This window comes from Pagrus major, chromosome 17 (assembly GCF_040436345.1).
Source record: "Pagrus major chromosome 17, Pma_NU_1.0".
NCBI lineage: Eukaryota > Metazoa > Chordata > Actinopteri > Spariformes > Sparidae > Pagrus > Pagrus major.
In genome coordinates, this window is record NC_133231.1 from 20,054,734 (window position 1) to 20,074,463 (window position 19,730).

The 19,730-nt window shown below is 41.0% G+C and overlaps 1 protein-coding gene across 3 annotated transcripts; it reads left to right on the top strand.

Annotated features, from left to right (window-relative positions):
- Positions 1-3,574: 3,574 nt before the first annotated feature.
- On the top strand, positions 3,575-19,655 carry zyx (zyxin). Of its 3 annotated transcripts, none has more exons than XM_073485800.1 (10): positions 3,575-3,905; positions 11,618-11,853; positions 12,986-13,245; positions 14,049-14,144; positions 14,890-15,465; positions 15,734-15,875; positions 16,261-16,430; positions 16,581-16,759; positions 17,169-17,289; positions 17,400-19,655. In XM_073485800.1, the coding sequence occupies exons 2-10, from the start codon at positions 11,631-11,633 to the stop codon at positions 17,511-17,513; spliced, it is 1,881 nt and encodes a 626-aa protein (XP_073341901.1). In that variant the 5' UTR covers positions 3,575-3,905; positions 11,618-11,630; the 3' UTR covers positions 17,514-19,655. The 3 variants fall into 3 exon arrangements, with proteins under 3 accessions (XP_073341901.1, XP_073341902.1, XP_073341903.1); XM_073485801.1 differs by lacking the exon at positions 3,575-3,905 and adding an exon at positions 4,313-4,452; XM_073485802.1 differs by lacking the exon at positions 3,575-3,905 and adding an exon at positions 4,548-4,622.
- The last annotated feature ends 75 nt before the right edge of the window (positions 19,656-19,730 follow it).

Here is a 19,730-nt window from a genome sequence, read left to right on the forward strand (position 1 = left end):
ATCAGGCCTCCCAATCCGTGGATTAGCCTGTGGATGTAACTGCGATCCGACGTCACTAAATATGAATAATAGTTAGCAGTAAATTTATGGAAGGCTTAACCGCCTCAGGCCTACATTATTCACCACCCCTGCAGTTTGTTATTAAAAATATATCGACAATATCAATTCCAGCATTAAAGGCTGTGTAGGAGGCATTTTCCCATACCGGTATTGGCATTAGAACAACCCTATATGGAAGCTTGAACCCCCACTCTCTACAGCTACAGTAAAAGATCATGTTTAGTCTTGGAAAGATATACAAGCCTTATTTGGATTTGTCATAGACATGATAACTGGTGGTGGAATTGTTATAAAATAATGCGACCATCTTTGTCTAACCTTTGAAAAACACCTTTGATTGTGTGTCTTGTGTCTTGTGTCTTGTGCATGTGGGGCCTGGGGATGCAAGAGCCTGGACCAGTGCGTTTATTTGTACATTTTGTTCAAATTTGAAAGCTTGAAAACGCGATTCTCACATCAAGTAATTTGTATGTGCAACATTTTATATCAATGGAGGAAAAGTGGAAAGCACGACAAAGTTATAATTTTCAGCTGCTCAGACAGAACACAAACAGACAGCCTCCTCTGCCTTGCTCATGTTCTTTGCCTTCGGGTGTGAGCGATTAAAAACATTTACCTTACATTCAAGTGGCTTCCAACTTTTCCTTTGTTGAGAAAATGAGTGTGTCCAGAGAGAGAGAGAAAGAAAGAGACTATGCCTCTGTGCAGACCAGGAATGATCCAAGATCAGGATATTAACTCTGATCACTGTGGTATTATGGGCAGGTTCTGACTCACATGAGCAGTGGGAGGTGGTAAGGGTGGAGCGGAAAGAAAGATGGGAAGGGAAATAAAAGTGCAGCGTATGGAGGGCTGACTGGGAAATAGAGGGATTGGGGGAGAAAATTGGGGGAAAAAATGCAGCATAAAGAAGAGAGATGGAGAAGGAGGGAGAGAGAAGTATGGCACTTAAGAGAGGGAGGGGGAGAGGAACTGTTCATTCCAAGGTTTGGCTGCATTCCAGCCTGTCTGGCTCTGATTCTGACGGCCTCCTGTTACTTTTTTTTTTTTGTTTTACCTCCAGACTGACTGGACCCCAGAGCTGCCTTCTCCCTGCCTGATCCAAACTTTCCAAACTTCAGTCACCACCTGATGTTTGCAGCTGGCTGAAAAAGAGGCAGAAGAGTGTTACACATCTGTCATTTCAGCGTCCTCACTCCCCTCAGACAGAAAGCAAGCCCATGAATTGAAAGCAAGCCCATGAACGACCTCTTCCCTTTGCATTTCACCTGCATGAGAGCCGGCAGCCGGGATGGGATGTGCTTTTTTTTCCTCTCAGCACCAGAGTTGCTGTGGAAATCTCTGAGTGGAAATCCGACACAGTTTTTTGTCCCAGTGGAAGTGGGGAGAGACTGGAAACATTCCTTGCGGGACAATAGGCTATCAAAGACCCCAATGACCACTCCCTGTAGGTCATAGACATGAATCAGGCAGCAACAGGTTACACAACAGTTACTGCAGGGGTTTGATTGTAGCCTATAGTTTCACAACCTGAATTAAGTGTAAGTGTGCTGTGTCACAACCTGAACTTCATCTGGTGATCAGCAATCTTGTAAGAGGTGCCATGAGTCAGAATAAAAAGTGCAGAAGAAATGACTTCATTCACTTGAAAGACATTAATTTGAAAATGTTATTCATTAGCAATTTTAGTCATTAGCAAAGATATGACAGAGAAAAAAATTGCCAGTAGGACGAGATGACTGATCTGCTGATTATGGTTTTACTTTGTGATTCTGTGTGTGTGTCTCTCATCATAGCTTAATGTGGTCCATGAGGCACCTTTTGTAACGGAAACTTCCTCAGAAGCGATTTTGGGTATTTTGCCAGGTGATTATATGTCTGCCGTCGGTCTGTGGATAGATTTTTGTCAGCGTGACAGCTTCACAGCTGTGCAAAATACAGTCACCACACATTACAGGTGTGCAGTTGAGATCACAATGAGGCCGAATTAGAAGATGGGTGTCATCCGAGCAAGGGGGCCAGAACTAGGGAGGTTGGTTGTAGGAGAGGGGCTACTGGCCCCCAATGTTACGCCCCTGGCCCACATTCTCTTGTGCAGCTGGTGTTGTTTTCACCCTGTCTGTGTGTGGACAGATTTTGTCACCGTGATGCGTCACAACCGTGTAAGAGGCAGACATGAAACTTTACAGGTGTGTAGTCGAGATAAAAATGAACGCCAAGTTCAAAGATGGGTGTGGTCTCAAATAATAACGTAATCACTACTGAATAGTCATGGGTTAGAACAAGAATATGTTGGCAGGCGTTTGGCTGGTGTGATCCCATCAGAGGATCACATTTCTCATTTTCTCATTTTTAAATAATGTTTGGTAAAATAAAAGTCACACATAATTAAATTGCTTGTTTTGTCCAACCAACACTCTAAAAACTGAAGATATTCAGTTTATTATCACATAAGAAAAACAGAGAAGTATTTTACCTTAATAACTGACCTGTTATTAAGAATAGTTGATTATTTATCTGCTGATTGACTAATTAATGGACGGACTTCAGCTTTAACACAGAACATGGTATTCTTACTGCAAAGTTGACATTAATTCAAGCAAAATCTTGAATTCTTGAATTGTTTTGTGTAAGGAAGAGGGTGAAACATCTCACTCTCACTCTTCAAAATGTTAAAATTAAAAATGTGATATAACAAATGTCAGAATAACATTAAAATTAATGTAGAAATGTTTCCGTTGTTTGCTTGGTACAAGCAATGACGACACCTGAAAGTGTGATAAGATAAAAATGTGGGTTTCGAGAGCATGATGTCTGTGTGAGTGTGGTGCGTGTGGGTGGGTGACACATAAAAGGATATTAAGTCATAGAAGTGGCTGATGTGCAGGATGGGAGGTGTCATTTAACACCAGTTTGAGGGCGATCACATCCTTATTGTCAGGAAGAACAACAGTAAGACTTCAGAGAGAGCCATAAAAAGTACTTACTCTCTATAATCAGGCGTACTAATCGTGTACAGAGGAGCAGTCTAAGCCTCTGCATGTTTACTGCCTTAGTGCAAAGCAAATAACGATGTGGCAGCGCACTTGGCAGACACAATAACGCCTTTACAATCTGATCCTCGGCTTTGCCTGTCGAGGCAAGTGGAAGAAAAGCATAAAAACCTGCCTTATTTTTTTCCTGCCAGTAAATAAAGCTGAAATAGTGAACCTTCTCCACAGCCAAGCCCTTTCTGAGCATACTTTCTTCAGCAGTTATGCCTTCTTGTGTTTGAAAACCCTGACCGCTTTCAGTGCCTGTATCTAATCAAGCCTCTAGCCCCATTATCTCTCCCTCCCTCTCGCTCTCTCATTCCCTCAGTCTGACCTTACAAGGAGAGGCAACAGGGTTGATGTCATTGACTGAAGAATGCTGCAAGAATCCAGAGAGAAAAGAGAGCAGGAGGAGGAGGAGGAGGAGGAGGAGGGGTCTGACTGGACAGTTTATGAACACACACACACACACACACATATCCACACACACTCACGGAGAGAGAGAGAGAGAGAGAGAGAGAGAGAGAGAGAGAGAGAGAGAGAGAGAGAGAGAGAGAGAGAGGTGCTGTTTACATAGTAATACACAAGTACTGAGCCAAAGTCTAACGAGAAAGAACTTGTTTGGAAGGATGGTGTCATTCCTTTTCCAGACCGAAAAGCACAGGGGGAGGGTCCAATAGCTGGAGAGGGGAAGAGAGAAAGAGAAGTTACCATTACAGTCAACTCTTACTCAGCCTGGACCAAGAGAAAAAGCAGAACAAAAGGAAGAGGGGGAAGGAAAAGGGAGATTCACATTGAAGCTGCAGTAACAGGGTGAGTACAGTGTGTGTGTGTGTGTGTGTGTGTATGTGTATGTGTGTGTGAATGAGGATAATAGCTGGCATGTCATATTTTTTTTTTTTGGGAGGGGGGCAGACTGTTGGAGATTACCTAATAAGGTAAAGTCTTTTGTCAATGCGTGGATCATGATAGCACAGATTTATTGATCACAAAGTGAAGGGTGCTGTTACCACCTCAGGGAGTGACATCTTTGTGAAGTGACAACCACTGTGGGTTATGCTATACGTGACATATAAAAAAAAAACTACTGCAGACTCCCTGTTGAAAGATACCTTTCGGTGGGTGAATGAGAACAAATCTCTCTGAACTGCACTGTACGCTGCAACACCAGCTGATGGACACCGACCGATAAGGATCGCGCTATGCGGAAGCTCCAACAGGAAGTCCAGCTAAAAAGTTGACCAAGCTAGCTAGCTTGTTAGCAATGCAGCTGTGAGCGATAATGCGCTTCAGAGAGTAGCGAAATTATTAAACTTGATGACAGCACAGCTAAGGGAAGCCGTCTTCTTTGCCATATGAGGTAAGAAAAAAAAAATGGGGCGGCGTTTCGCCTCCGAAACTAACTGACCGACGCTCAGGAGTGGTGGTTAGGGGTGTGTGCGAGCGAAGCTAACATTACCGTGGTGTGATTGATGACAAGCCAGAGAGGTTGATCGTCAAAGAAAAGGTGGCTGGTCCTCACACTCGCAGGTCAGTGGGATTTCTCATTCAACCGTGTGTGGATTAAACGTCTGCGCTAACGTGTGTTGAAGCTATGACCTGATTCAACCTGGAAGACGAGCGTCATGTACTTTGAATACTCTGTAGGCTAATGTTAACATAAACGTGATTTGTCCTCTTAGCCACCTAGCTAGTCCATGACGTCCATGCTTCAGCTTGAGCTAGAGCTAGAAACCTCCATTGCCCCCCTTCTGTATATTGCTAGTTAGTGGTGAAAGGTTGTGTTTAATTAACCTATAGCTGTCTGCCTTCATTTGCTGTGTTTGTGACCGCTCACCCATAGCTGTCAGCTGTCAGAGCAGTGGCTAACAGTTGGCTAACCCTGTCTAATCAATGGAGGGAGGTGGGTGGAGCACCCTGGCACAGTATGTTTAACTTATTGATAGTGCCAATTACATGGGAATCTGTTATCAGGTGCCACGTTTGAGGAGGCCTGCAAGTATAGTCTTCACAATTAAGCTAGCTATATTGCTGCCTGATTGGGTTTCAGGTCATGTATGAGTGGATGTGAAGAGATGTGCCACAGCTCTCTGCACTAAACAGAGGACGTTGGGAGAATACATGAGAATTAAGGCCATTTCATCACAGGATTTTCAATGTGAAAATCCTGTGATTATCAGTGTTTGTGCCTTGCCTCTCTAATTTGCCTTTTCATCAACAAAATAGGAGGGGAGCCTCAACCCAAGACCACAGAAAGCCGTGTTTAAGAATAACTTGTAACAAGAAGGCTCGGGTTTGCCTGTGGTTAGTGTGGTGCTTGTGTTTGAAAAGACAGAGATTTAATCTGTGAATGAAGATGATCTATGAACAGCTATGTGCTCAATCTTCTTGACTTGGGTGATGAGGAATCCTCCTTAATTGTAGCCTACGTGAGTCAAGATAAGCAGGCTATTTTAGGGCATCCCTTTGCCCAGAATCACAGCATGTCTAGCTCCTTGATTGTGTCTTGTGACTCTTGTTTGGCCCACTCCATTCTAGTGTATGTCAGTGCGAGCAGATAAGGTTGTGTTTGGGTGAGAGCTTGACACTGAGCCCATTCGCTGATGTTATTACCAGTTTTTGAAATGCTGTCTGTTCAATCATTCATCTAACTGTAGTCTGAGAGTGAGCATAACACTGGTGCTGCATGCATGTCCAGTGACCTGTAAGACTGGACTTAATAGGGTTGTTTGTCCCCGCATTAGTGACCCCCGGCCTAGACACGCTTCCCCAGAAACTGGGTGTGCTATTAACATCCGAACAATGGAGAGTTTCATCAACAACACGCTGGTCACTGATACAATGACTGACTAGACATGGAAAGAATTGGAAACTGTTTAGGTTTCTCTACAGGTTAACTATTATGGTACCTGCCTTTTTATAAATGTGGAACTGAGTTTCTGTTTTTATTTGACTTCTCTACTGTTTTAAGAGCTGCAACTAAAGATTATTTTCATTATCAATGAATCTGTCACTTACTTGATTATTGGTTTAGTTGTTTGGTCTATAAAATGTGAGAGAAAGGCAAAAAACTGTTGATAACTAAAGATATTTAGTTCACTGTTCACTATAGAGGACTAAGGAGACCAGAAAATCATCAGATTTTAGGAGCTGAAATCAGAAAATTTGGGGCATATGCCAATCGTATATATTTAGCAGGCAACTAATGAACTTCTTACTGATTTGGGACCCTTAGCTATACTGGTGTTGTTTTTAATCTCTTTTGGTAGAAAAACTGCAACCAAAAATGCTTCTTACTGAATCTGTGTAGGTATAGTTGGTTCTTGAAGAAGATGTCTCTATGTGTCTTCTCACAATAGGTAGATGTTTTGATTTTGGAGAAGATGAGGACAAAGAAGACTTCAGTTCAGCACAGCACCACGCTTCAACACTTACATATATGACCTTTTAAAAAGCAGAAGCACAGTTTATAAACCACATTTAGTTCCTCCATTACCATAAAAGTAATAAAGCACTGCTGAGTTGAACAGTTTTCCTTTTGAAAAGTGTAAAGCCCTCTCGTCAACAGCTGCTGCATCACGTAGTCTGTGCCCTCAGAGGAAGGTGGGTGTTTGTGTGAAACTTGAGACAAACACAAACGATAATAGAAAGTGTGGCACAAAAAGAGCTGAGTTTTAATTGTGTTTGTTTGCACTGTTTAACAGTCTATATGGGTGCTGAGTCTCAAGTCTGCAGCCATGCTCTCTTTAGTATATCCTTTAAGGTAGTTAGGTTGAGTACATTCATGTGTAAATCTGTAAACTTGGCTGTTGTACCCAAACAAGGGTTGAGAACCAATTTTCTAGCCTGTAAAAGCTGTCTAGCTATGTGGAGTTTACACAGAGAACAGTATGTAATTTATGCTGGGGCCGTACATATCTAAAGTCTACAAAATGCCATCCTCCATCACAGCTGTAAAGTAGAATGATTAAACGCAGCCCCAAATGATGTCATTCAGTCCAAGTGGTGGGTGAGCGATGAATGATGAGGTTGAGGAAAGCATGAGAGTGAAAGAGATAAAATGGTTGTGGTCCACCACACAACACCAGTCTATACATCAGATTGTGAGAGCGAGCCAGAGCTTGATACAGGCACTCCATCATTATTTAGGGAGTACAAAAAAGAGGAAAACAGCAAAGAGAGGCTGAATGGAGAGAAACAAAAAAAGGTGATGTCATTGAGTTGTAGCGCCAAATATGTTCCTCAGTCGAGGGTCTCTCTCATCTCAAGGATCAGGTTTCAAGATAGATTTGCAGTAGGACCTCTGGAGCTGAGTGTGGAGCTGATCTCATCGTATTAAACCCCTCAGGACCGTATCAAGAAACAGATGGAACCTGACCACAAGTTATCATCAGTGTTGAATAATTGAGAGGACTATTGCATATTGTCTCTTAGAAACAAGGTAGTTTTTAAGTACTTCAACAACAAGATTAAATCACCGTCTATACCCACTCTTGTCAAGCACTCCTTTTAGAAAGCCATAGCACCATGTGTGCTGTTTCAAGTACTATTATATTCATCCTTTGCAAACGTTAATTAATCCAAGATCTTTATCTTGACCGTAACTAGTCAATCTGTTTTTGCATTAACTGTCCACTCCCATTCAACTTGAAGTAGGCCTTGATACTAGGTTAATAAGTAGCCAGCTGTTTCTCCGTCCTTTGTCTCTTTCCTTTGGTTTGCTATTTAATTTTCCATTAATCCAAGGTGCTCCACCACAATTTGCCTGTGTGCCTTTAGAAAGTTGGCAACCAAAACAGTTTTCATCTCCATTAGAGCCTCACCATCTCCTCTTATTGATTCATGGAGCAATTTTCTGAATTATTTAAGTGGGATAGTGAAGTGGAGCTAAGATTCTGTAGGCTGATGTTTTTGTAACTCAGGGGACAGTGACATTTGAGAGTGAATCTCATGCCAATGGAGTGCTTCTCCACTGAATGTTCAATCAATAATGCTGTTGTACTCCGATCACATCGTCAGGGATTGTTCTTCTTGTCATTCTCGTGTCTAGTAAGATTGGAAAGCTGTAAAAAAAAAAAAAAAAAAAAAAAGGAAACTTTCCACTGGTATTTGTCTAAATCATATACCTTGTTACATGATAAACATACCGGTGCATACACACATATAGAGCTACTACAGTGGCCCTGAGGGTCAAAACAACAATATTTTGGAAAACACAACATTTCTGAAATGTTTTGTGAAATGTTTTTTTTAGCCTGAAATGTTTCGTAGTGTGAAATGTAATCGTTTCAAAAATGTCATATTTTCTGAAATGTCATGTTTTGTGAAATTATGTGTTTTGACCCTCAGGGCCACCGTAGGTAGCTCTATATGTGTGTATGTATGTATGTTTTATCGTGTAATAAGGTGAGACAGTATATTTTTTCATGTTTTTAGACAAATACCAGTTACAATTTATTATGTTGTTGTATTATGACCCTCAGGGACACCGTAGATATCTGATAAAAATGCATATACATGCACATACAAATGATGAATGATGTCGCTGTACAGTTAAAGTGGTGTTTAAGAGGTTTAGTACATCAGTGTTTTATAATGGGACATCTTAGACTATCTAATGAAACAGATGACACCTCCATATATCTAAAGGACATCATGGCCTTGGATATACTGTATGTGGTTTAAAGTGTTCAACGTCAGTAAATGTTGATTTAAAGCCACTTCAAGGACCTTCATTTTTTTGTTGATTCTGGAGATAACTTGGACAAAAGCTGACGATGGTGAAATAAAGTAATAAATGTTTGTGCTGTACCACCAGACCACAGAGTGAGACTCCTCAATTCATCCACAGCACTCCGCCAATAAAAAATAGTATCAATTTCATGACTTATCAAACCCGCATAAGATGTAAGAGCAACAATAATAATGACTCAGAAATAACCTTATTCTTTATAACAGTCTCGTTTGCTTATGTAGGTTATGTAAAGGGATCAGTATTAAATCGAGACTGTTTCATAATCAGTTAAAAGTTTCCTAGTACGTTTAAGGAAGCTGACACACAAAGCAGAAGAGAAGCCGTTGCACTTCTCTCACGTCAGAGAAGCTGCTTATATCACGAGCAGCAGAGATTCTTTGATGAGCGAAGGGGTTCTTGTCTTGTCAGAACTTGAAGCATTGCGTGTGTGTCCCAACAAAGTGGAATGAGGATGAATTACTTGAATACTTAAACATTTGCTGGTTGGTTTAACTTTTTCATTTCAGCTTGGCAACAGGTCTGCATGATAATTTAAGGCTGTGTCAGACTTGATCTCTTCTTGGAAAGTTTATTTTCTCGAATGCAAACTCATTTATATCTAAATGGTGGAAACCACTGATAGTCTCTATTTCAACCCACAGTGCAAACAAAGTTTTCTGTGGCTTTTGGAGATGTCTCAACAATTCAGCAGTGTGTGCACAGGGTATATTTGAATGTAACAACTTAAGATAAAGTGAGTTTAACTAGAAGGAGTCTGTTTTAAAGCCCTAAATGTATGGAATAAAAGACAACTGCTACCCCTTCAGTTAGTTCAATATTTGCAATTTTTGATATTTTGTTTTCTTTCTGTAGTGTTCTCTTTTATTTACCTCATCATCAATTATGTTATTATTGAGAGCAGCAAACTTGACTACACTATCAACGTACTAGGATGTTTATTTCCATTTTTAAGGAAAAACCATCCACTTCAAACCCCCATACTTTAAAAGAAATATTAAAAATAACACAAGAAAGCTGAATCAAGACACATGAAATTACCTTAATCGCTGTTTTTCTTTTATCTGTTCTGGCTGCAAGGATTGGTGAAGCTTTAGTCCTGCGAACAAACAATAAATGGAGAATTTCTTGAAGTCCTATTGGAATTATAGATGAGAAAATAATCACAACACTCTTCTTATATAGTAAGTTTGACATTTATGGAGGCATCAATGCCATGTAGCCTTCGTTAGGATTTAGAGGATAAATGCCACACAACAAAGAGATGGTAATCACATATTGTTTGTGCGCTGGAAAATGTTATCTCCAATTTGTCTAATTTTTACCACCTGCGACTCATTCTGTTACAGGTTATGTGTTGTGCCTGACATTTATCTTTTACAACCTGTAAAAAGACTGCATAAAAAGTTCAAACACAAGTGTGCTAATTGTCGTCTCAGTTGTAATCATTATTATTATTATGAGCAGTATGCAGTTATTTTAGAGCTTTAGGGTAGAATACTTTGTTAAACAGTGAGTTAAGACAGCCAGTGTGTGTACAGATGTGTTTGAGTGCGTTGGTGGAGGAGGTCAGTAAGAACAGCCACACTTTTGACTAAAGGTCATGTTCGGGGCCGGTGGCCTTCAGGGAAATGTGTTCGGACTTTGCGAGGAATCTCGATAGAGACACTGAAGTAACATCAACATTTGTTTAACTACCAGCATGTGCGAAGTAAATATTTGAGCTCAGCCTCTTTTTGACGCACCTCACATGAAAATGTTATGATAGTTTTTTGCTATCGTCCACGCTTCAAACAAAACTTGCAGTCATCGTGTTTTTATGTCACTGTAAACAGCCATGTGTTAAATATTGTAAATCGTCTCCGGCATCTGGGAGTGCCACTATGTCTGCTCTGTACACATGGCCTGAGGAAATGTTCACACACTTTTCTCTCATTCCACTGTCAACTATTTGCCAGAGCTTAAAGAGTAACACTGGATTTGCAGAATGCCTGCTGGTTACCTTTTTTTTTTTTTTTTTAAATGCTATTTCACTAAATCCAGAAATAGTTCAAGTCCAAACTACATTTTAAGAGACACTGCAAGCCACAATAAACCTCTATTTTAATTAGTTTTTCTCAGACTTCAGGGATCAAGACAGCTGTGTCCCAGTCATAAAGTGTACAGTAGGTACCAATCTTCATAGTTGACTGTTTTTGCAGTTAATATAGGAGAAGTTAGTGTTTTGCACAGGAAATGCTAAACAATATGCACAGATTGAAAAAATCAAGCTGCAACTTTAGGAAGCTGTTGGCCATTCTGAAGTTGGAAATAGAAACAGAGAGAAAGAAACATGTATTACTCTACTGTTAAAAATGTTGTGAGTTGTTCCCACAGCTGCCTCATCATTTAATGACAACTATCATTCGACACAGCTCTCAAACATCAAGCAAATTTAATCGGTATCTCTGAGTATTGTTAATTTTCTCACTTATTCACTGTTAAGGCATTATGCTCTAAATCTGCTTACAATTAGTATGCACTTTGGACTGGCCAAATGTTTTGTTGATGTGTCATCACCACTAATTCTCCAGCAAAAGACTCGACATGCTTACACTGCCAAGGAATGCAAGCCCTTTGACTAGTCAGCTGATTAATGCTGGTGTCATTATGTGGGGTGAGAGAGAGAGAGACTCCTGAGTCTGGAGTTTGAACTTCACTGCAAACCTAGTTCATACCTTTTTGCTATAAAAATTAATATTATCCTGTAACTGTTTCTTCCGTTCATCCACAGATAAACACACAAAATGGATGACTCCAACAGCAGCAAGCCGGTCATGGTGACATCGTCTCTGAACTTCAAAGTCACCACGCCGTCCTTCTACAACCAGCCAAAGAAGTTTGCTTCTGTGGCACCACCACGGCCCAAAAGTCTGACACCACCCTCCGCTCCATCACCGACACCAATAGGCACAGCTGTGATTGGTCGAGTGGGAGATCTGCCTCCGCCACCACCTTCGCTCTGTGATGGTATTTACATTATTTATACTATTTTGTGAACCATTTTTCTGACTATCTTAAGTCATATCCAGTCAGCAGCCCTCCCCAATCCCAAAGCCTGCTGCTTTTTACGCAATGGCATGCAGAGCTTCACAGTTGAGCACATGATAGATTCAGTTGTGTGGTGCTGTTGTTTTTATGTTAATTACTATAATTTCTGTCTTTCGGACATTTAGTCAAATGTTGAGATAGTTACAGAGTTTTCTTAGCTTTTGGGGTAATTTTATTTTTTTTGCTTTTAAAGCTGTGCATAATTATTCCGCTAGAATGAATTTGAAGACGTGTTAGCTGATAGAAATAATGGACACAGTCAGTCCTTGCCAAATTAAAGGTACCCTGTGGAGTTTTTGACCACTATGGATTAGTGTTTTTACAAGTGGGTCCCTTTTTTGTGTGTATTGAGTATGAGGACACAGGCTGCTTGCTTGCAAGCAAACATGGAAGTAAAAAGTGCAGGATTTGAAATATATTAAAAATCTGAGTCCCAAATGTTTTATGAGGGTAGAAATTTGTTCAGCGTGTTTGTAACAAAGACCTCAAGGATACACACAGTGCATTTTGGAAAGGAGAGCAGAAACAGTGAATCTAAACAAACATATTATTTGTTTACAAGAATACTCTGAAGAGCACCTACAAAGCAGAACTTGGCTCATCAGATACCTCCCAACTGGCCAAATACTGGAGTTTTTTTTGTTTAGTGTTTTTTCTTTCAAACCTTTGTTGTGCTGTTTTTTTTTTTTGTTGTTGCTATTGACTTATGATGTTAAAGCACTCAGTATATCTGATAAATGATTGGTACAAAGTATGAGGCTGCAGTTACACATACGCGACTGTAGGCAAATGAAAATTGCCTCCCAGTGCTGAATTTGGCTGGTCCAGAGTGTAAAGCACATGCCGGTCAAAGTTTACACAAATTGAACTCCTCGCGAAGGCAAGATGCAGATTTGCTTCACCACTGGATGTGAAGGTTTTTTTGCCCTTTCGTACACATAAAATAGAAATGTATGGGAGGCAAATGTCAATTTCGCGTATGCGTGACTGTGGCCTATAGAAACAATTCTGTCACTGCTTTTAACCAATCAACCCTCCTCATTTCTGTCAGACTTCCCACCCCCTCCTCCTCCTCCACTGGATGATGATTTGCCAGCCCCTCCTCCCGAATGCCAAACCATACCCAATGCCTCTGACGCCTTCCCTCCCACCTTCCCCGCCCCACCTCCAGTAGCAGACGACCTGCCCCTCCCAGCTCCCCCTGAGGAGAGTGCCTGTCCACCTACCTCCCCCTCTCCCCCTCCTCCCCCACCCCCTCCGCCACTCCCCACCTCCGGTACCAGTATTCCCAGTGCTGTTGGGAACCCACAGGTGAGTCATGATGGAATCTTAAGTTGCTTTGCCTGTCTGCATGTTTCTTCCTTCCACTGCATGTAACTGCATTTCAGTATAATTTGATAATCAGTTGGGACACTGGAGGACATTGTTGCAGGACCATAGTGAGTCTGTGGAGTGTTGGCAGGAAATACTGTCTTTTGAGAATTTCCCACAAATTATATTAGCATTAGTCTGGGGTAAATCACCCAGCTTCATGCTTCTAACAGGATTATTACCCATTTGTTTTACTGAAATAGTTTTTACAGTAACAAAAAAAAGTAACAAAAGGTTTATTGGAGAAAGGTTTATTGTAGGACTGCTTAATAGCAGCTGGTTTATCAGACTACAAAGACATCCATGTTGGGAATTAGACGTTGTAAGCCACCGTTGAGGAAAATAGCACAATATCTCATATTCAGTGCCTTTCAGCAAACAATCCAATGAATCAGAAATTAAGTAATTGAATTAATCAGTATTCTCTTTCATCCAACCAGGGAAATAAAATTCATTTATTCATTCACATCATAAATTACTTCATTGAGTTTGTTTGTTTCGTCTTTTCATTCTTGGTTTTCCACCCCAGTAACAGCCAGAAGTTTTTTATACCGTTGCCACATTTCATTCTGCATTTTGGAATAGATAGAGAGCCAAACTCTCTTGAGTCATTACTAACAGTCTGTAACAATTTCACATCGTCATCCACCTTTTTATTCTTGGCTCGTCCTCACCTCATCCTCCTTTTGCTTCACTGTGATCACTTTATGTGTGTAAATAATTTTTATGTCTTCCTCTGCCAGAGACTGATAGAAAAGCAGACCAGCTTCGACAAACAGCTCGACTCTCTGACTGACTTGCTGTCTGAGATGGAGACCAGGGGACCTTTCAACCCTAAGGTACAAAGCGTTACGGATAGAAAAATGAGCCAAAGAGCAGATGAGAGAGAAAATGACAGCAGGCGTTGACTCACAGGAGCCGCACTGTAGAAAAAGAGAATGAGTCACACACAGAGGGAAGAGAAGGGAAAAACAGCAAGGTAGGTCAGTGGAAATAGTTTGGATAGATGCCAGCTTGGTTTCATTAGTCTCCCTTTATCTGTTCAGGTTGAAAGCTCAATGATAAGTGAACTGCATATACAGCACATCAGACCTGAAAGAGGGAACGAACAGTGAGGTAGCTGGTGATTCACACTGAGCGAGAGAGAGTGATGCACACAGAACTGAGTGGGGAGCATGAGAGTGTGATGAAGCCAAAGTGTGCTGCCAGAGACCCAGTGAGAGGGCCATAAATGGAGAGTGTTTTTATCCAACTGGGAGGTACTGGATCACGGCAGAATAACGTTGGCTCAAAACCACAGAATAAATGTCAGAAAGACGAAGCACTTCTGATAAGCACAAACTGTGGAGCGCTTCCAATGTTTACTTTAATCAAAGTAGCTCATTCAACATAATAAAAGTGTCTGCTTGCACCATTTCAGCATGCAATGTTACACACTAGATATTAACTTCCTCTGTTGAATTATGGTTAAAAGATAAAAGGAAGTTTTATGTTGCTGAACAAGCTGAATGCTTGTGCAGAATGGGCTCACACTGCATAAGCCTGTGAAAAGAACATTTGAATTGTTTGTCTTTTTATCCGCAGTTACCCAACCAGTATACTGCAGCACCAGCAACCAAGCCTTCAGCTCCTCCTCCGACTGCTCCCAAACCGACACTCTCCTTCCTCCCACCCCCTGAGATGGGAGACCGCCCGCCTCCAGCACCCTGGGCGGAAGAACTCAAAGCCAGAACAAACCGACAAGCCAATCACAACAACTCTGCACCAACCGCTGTTGCTCAGCCGTTCGCTAAGGCTCCAGTTGTGGCTCCCAAATCTGGTTTCGGAGGGAGAACGCCGACATCATCAACCGCCCTCGCACAGAAACTGAACCAGAACCTGAACCAGAATACCACCCCAATCAGTGTTACACCAAAACCTTCCCCTTCCTCTGCCACCAGCTCTTTCCCTCCACCTCCAGCAGCTCCCCCGGCACCTCCTGCTCAGCCAAACAATATGGCGGCTGCCCCGGCCTTCAATCACATTAAGAGTTCTCCTTTTACCAGTCAGGTGAACGCAAACCAAAACCCTCCTGCTGCTGTGCCTCCTCCTCAACCCAAGACGATGGTGTCTCCCCCCTCCTCTTTTAGCCAACCAATGAAAACACCCCCTGCATCAACGGTATGTTCCGGCTTTATTTTAGTTACACACAGACACTCTTTGCTTTGTTTATACAGTAGAAAAGCACAGGAAATACAAATTATTTAGCCTATAGTCAACAGATCAGATTTACGTATACTCTGGACATGCTGTAAGTGTTTTTAAAGGTAAACTGCTCAGTCATAAATAACAAAATGTTCTATAAGGCATGTTGTAGGTATGTAAATAATGTATATGTATGTACTAATGGCTCTTGTGTGTGTATGTGCGTGTGTACATGTACAAGCAGCCGTCACCACCTGGCCCAATTGCTATCCCTGGTGGAGGTGTTCCTCTGAATATGAGGGAAGTGGAGGAGCTGGAGAGAATGACCAAGGACTTCATTAAAGACATGGACACACACGCACCTGTCATCACCTCCCCTCCTACAGGTACACACACACAGTGGTGGCTGTAATATTCATGGTTCTGGATTAATTACACTTACACTTGCATACGTTGTAGACTTTTATTTATCTCTACTGTGGTTCTGTTTGCTGCAGTGGTCATTCAAATTCTTTCCTCCTTATCTGCTGTTTGATAACAAATATGACCTTGTGGACCATTAAGCCACATGTGTTGTATTAAACTGTTGCAAAAGAGTACAAATACACAACATTATTAATATTAATACAATTAATATTTTCACAAAACTATCCTCGCTAATTAGATTATACTGTAAGTAGCACAAGAGGTGATGATTTAGAAAGATGGATGTATTATTATTATATGTTTTATGTTACTTTTGTAAACCCCCTTTCTCTCTCCTCATTTTAGAGGTTTGTGGGAAGTGTGGCGAGGCTCTCTCCCGTACCCAGCCGGCAGTGAGGGCCATGGATAAACTCTTCCACTCCAACTGCTTCTGTTGCATGAGCTGCCATCGCCCCCTGCAGGGCATGCAGTTCTATGACAGGGACGGCTCACCTCAGTGTGAGGACTGCTATGTGGTGAGGAGAGGCACACTGATTGTCTTTCTTTTATTATTTTCACTTTCAACAGTTACAACTCACATTATGTTAGTTTTATTATTATATTTTGTGTGTTTTTAGTAAAAAGTGTCGCTTCATACATCTTATGTTCTTTCTGTTCCTCCTCAGAGTTCCCTGGCGGTGTGTTCCCGATGTGGAGAGAAGATCACAGACCGTGTGCTGAAGGCGGTGGGCCAGTGTTTCCATGCCCACTGTTTCCGCTGCAGCACCTGCTCCTGCGTACTTGAGGGGGCGCCTTTCATCACTGATGACAACAACAACCCCTACTGTGTCCAGGATTACCACAGGTGACTACTGGCTATTTATGCCTCACTGATTAACCTGACAATACAGGGGTGGGCGTTCTAACATCACGATCTATTTAACAACAATCCCAAGACACAATCTAAACTGAAATCCTTCTTCTCAATTTTTGACGATAGCCAGACTTGAAATAGCATATCAATTTCTCCATTTGCACCAGGCAGGAACACTTCTTACTCATTTGATTCGGACCAACTGAAACTTGTCTCTCCATTTCCTGCTGATAACAAGTCAACATAGCATGCTAAACTGTGGATAAAATAATTGAATTGTGCAAACATGATTAATCCTCACTATCAGTAGGAAACAGGCCCAGAATTATCACATTTGATATGGTTGATTTGGTGTGAATGAGTGAGAATTTAACTGAAGGCCATCACCTTTTTATTTCAGGCGTTTCTCCCCTCTGTGTGTGAGCTGTAATGAACCCATCATTCCAGCTGCGGGAAGCGAAGAGACAGTCCGAGTGGTGGCTCTCGACAGGAACTTTCACCTTAAGTGTTACCGTTGTGAGGTAAGACATTTAAACATTACATTTTATTAAAATATTATTTTTATTTATTTCTTCAGTGCACCCTTAAAAGAAACAAAATGCTAATAAAGAAATGTATTTATGTTCTGTAGGATTGCACTCGCCCTCTCTCCATAGAAGCGGATGAAAACGGCTGCTATCCATTGGATGGTAGGATCCTGTGTATGAAGTGCCACACCCAGCGAGCCAAGCAAGCTGCGCAGTGAATGGCTGAAGCAGCATCACTCAGATTAACTATGAACCAAATCCAAAAAGCACAGGATTCATTCAGCTGCCGGTTTTGCCTTTGCGACAGGGCTTTATTCAGTATATGTGCGCAGGTGTGAGCGTGAATGAGCTGTGTGAAAAGGTATGTTTGCATGCAGATACAGTGTAGTATTCCCTTCATCTCTGTTAACACCACTTCAGTGCAGAAGTAATGTACTGCATTGAAATAAACTCCCCTCATCTTTCACTCCTGATCATTCTCCAATCTCCCATGTAGCCTTCTTTGTGTACTAGAGGGTATTTTTTGTGCCAATTGTATGTTTACGCTAAAAAATTCCAGCATAACTTGCACAATAACAGTTTGGTCAAAAGAGCAGTCTGATGAATAAAAAGTTGCCTTTCTTTATCTCTTCTCAATATTGTTAGTAGCATCATGTAGTGAAATATTTCCTTCTTAAGACTTTAAGGCTGGTCTCTTTCCCTTTGCAGCAATGTAACTATATCAGTGTTACTGTGACAGATAGTTAGCATGGGGAGAGGAGTATCAGGGACCATTCTGCAGCTTCCATCACTCTGATTGGCTGTCGGTAGAGCATATCTTTAACACTTTGGCAGTTGTTGTGCCTGCAAGCATGGTTAATGATGCATTCCTGTCTACAAAGTGCTTCATATCAGCCAATCTACTTTGATAGCATTTTAAAGTCATCGAGGGCTAAACGTTGACTGCAAAAAAAAGATTAAAACAGTGAATGTTGCTCGTAGTTTTTGTGTGTTGTGAACTTGATCATTTACAGGCATGCGTTGACTTATCTCTCGTTGCTCTCTCTTATTTGATCATACATACTGTGTAAGGGCGAGATTAGAACAAAAATCAGCCATTTTCTTCTCAAAAATAGTTCGGGGCTGATTTAACAGCGTATTTTTAGATGCATGCTTTTTGGATGCACATATTTTGAACAAACAGACAAGCACAGATTTGCCAAGCACAGATTCCATTCCAGGGATCTCATAATTTAAAAAACAGTGTAGTTACAAATGCCAGCTGCATGGCTGAAAACAGGACCTATTATGTGATAGTTGCACATTTCCATAGTGAAAAAAAAATTTTTTTAGTGTCACTTTGACTCTAAAGCCCCCACTCATGATCAATTTAGTTAGTTTTCTAAGTAGAAGCCATCTAGAAACATAGCAGTAGCTTTTGATATGCATTTTCTTGGAATTTCTTGCTTTAAATAATTTAATTTATGGACCCTTTTTTTTCATTAAGTGTTAAGGTTATATAAGTACCAGTACTAAAATAACCTGTCCTTACAGGAGTGGTAGAACAGTAGAGGCATTAGCTTTGAGCTTTAGGTAACTGATGTTAAGACATAGTGACCAAATATGTCTAAGCAGCAAGATAAAGGTTAATTAATAAAACAGTTATGGGATTCAATGTTTGGACATTCATGTGTTTCATCATCTTTTTGTGTTTGAGCCCAGTTTTTGGTCTTGATCTGTATTGTTACAGTAAATACCACTATTCTTTCCATTATTCCTCTTTTGTACTGTTCATGTCGGTTATATACTATTTTATACTTAACTTACTGTACTGTATTTCATTGATAAATGCTTACAATTATTTGGTTTCCTTTTTTACCTGGAGATGTGCCTTCTCCACTATTGTATTCCATTGTTCCTTTTGAATTGAGCCTGATTTGCAGCCACGAAAATTAATTCCACAATAAGAAAACAGTTGTTACTTGTTCTTGCATTGAGCCTGGTGCAGTACAGCACCAGAGTGACTAACATGGCAATAGTTATTCAGCATTGCATGCTATCTGTGTAGGTGGTGGTGGCATTAATTCAAGTATTATGTCTTCTGTTTGCACCAACTATGCCACCTGTGTGGCCCCCGCCTCTGTCATCACTATGTGATATTATACATGTGATGATGCCTTCAGTTGCATTTATCTGGCGTTTTGTTGTGTTATGTCCTGTTGTATTACATGCTGATGCCTTGTCTTTTCATATACCTTTTTTTATAAATTCCTGTTTGATATGTGTGAATGTGTATATGTTTAAGAACATTATTTAGCCCCACCCCTTCTCCTTTGGCTGTATCAAAAGATAAACAAATAAATAAAATGCTAAATACCAAACATTTTTGTCTGATTTCTAACTGTCAGCTAAAGACACCTACAGTACATGAAATGTTGTAGTGGTGCAGTAGGCAG

Coding starts and splice junctions, on each gene's coding strand:
- zyx (XM_073485800.1), top strand. CDS start 11,631: ATGGATGACTCCAACAGCAGCAAGCCGGTCATGGTGACATCGTCTCTG. Junction 13,246..14,048: donor GTGCTGTTGGGAACCCACAG/GTGAGTCATGAT, acceptor TTCCTCTGCCAG/AGACTGATAGAAAAGCAGAC. Junction 14,145..14,889: donor GGGGACCTTTCAACCCTAAG/GTACAAAGCGTT, acceptor TTTTATCCGCAG/TTACCCAACCAGTATACTGC.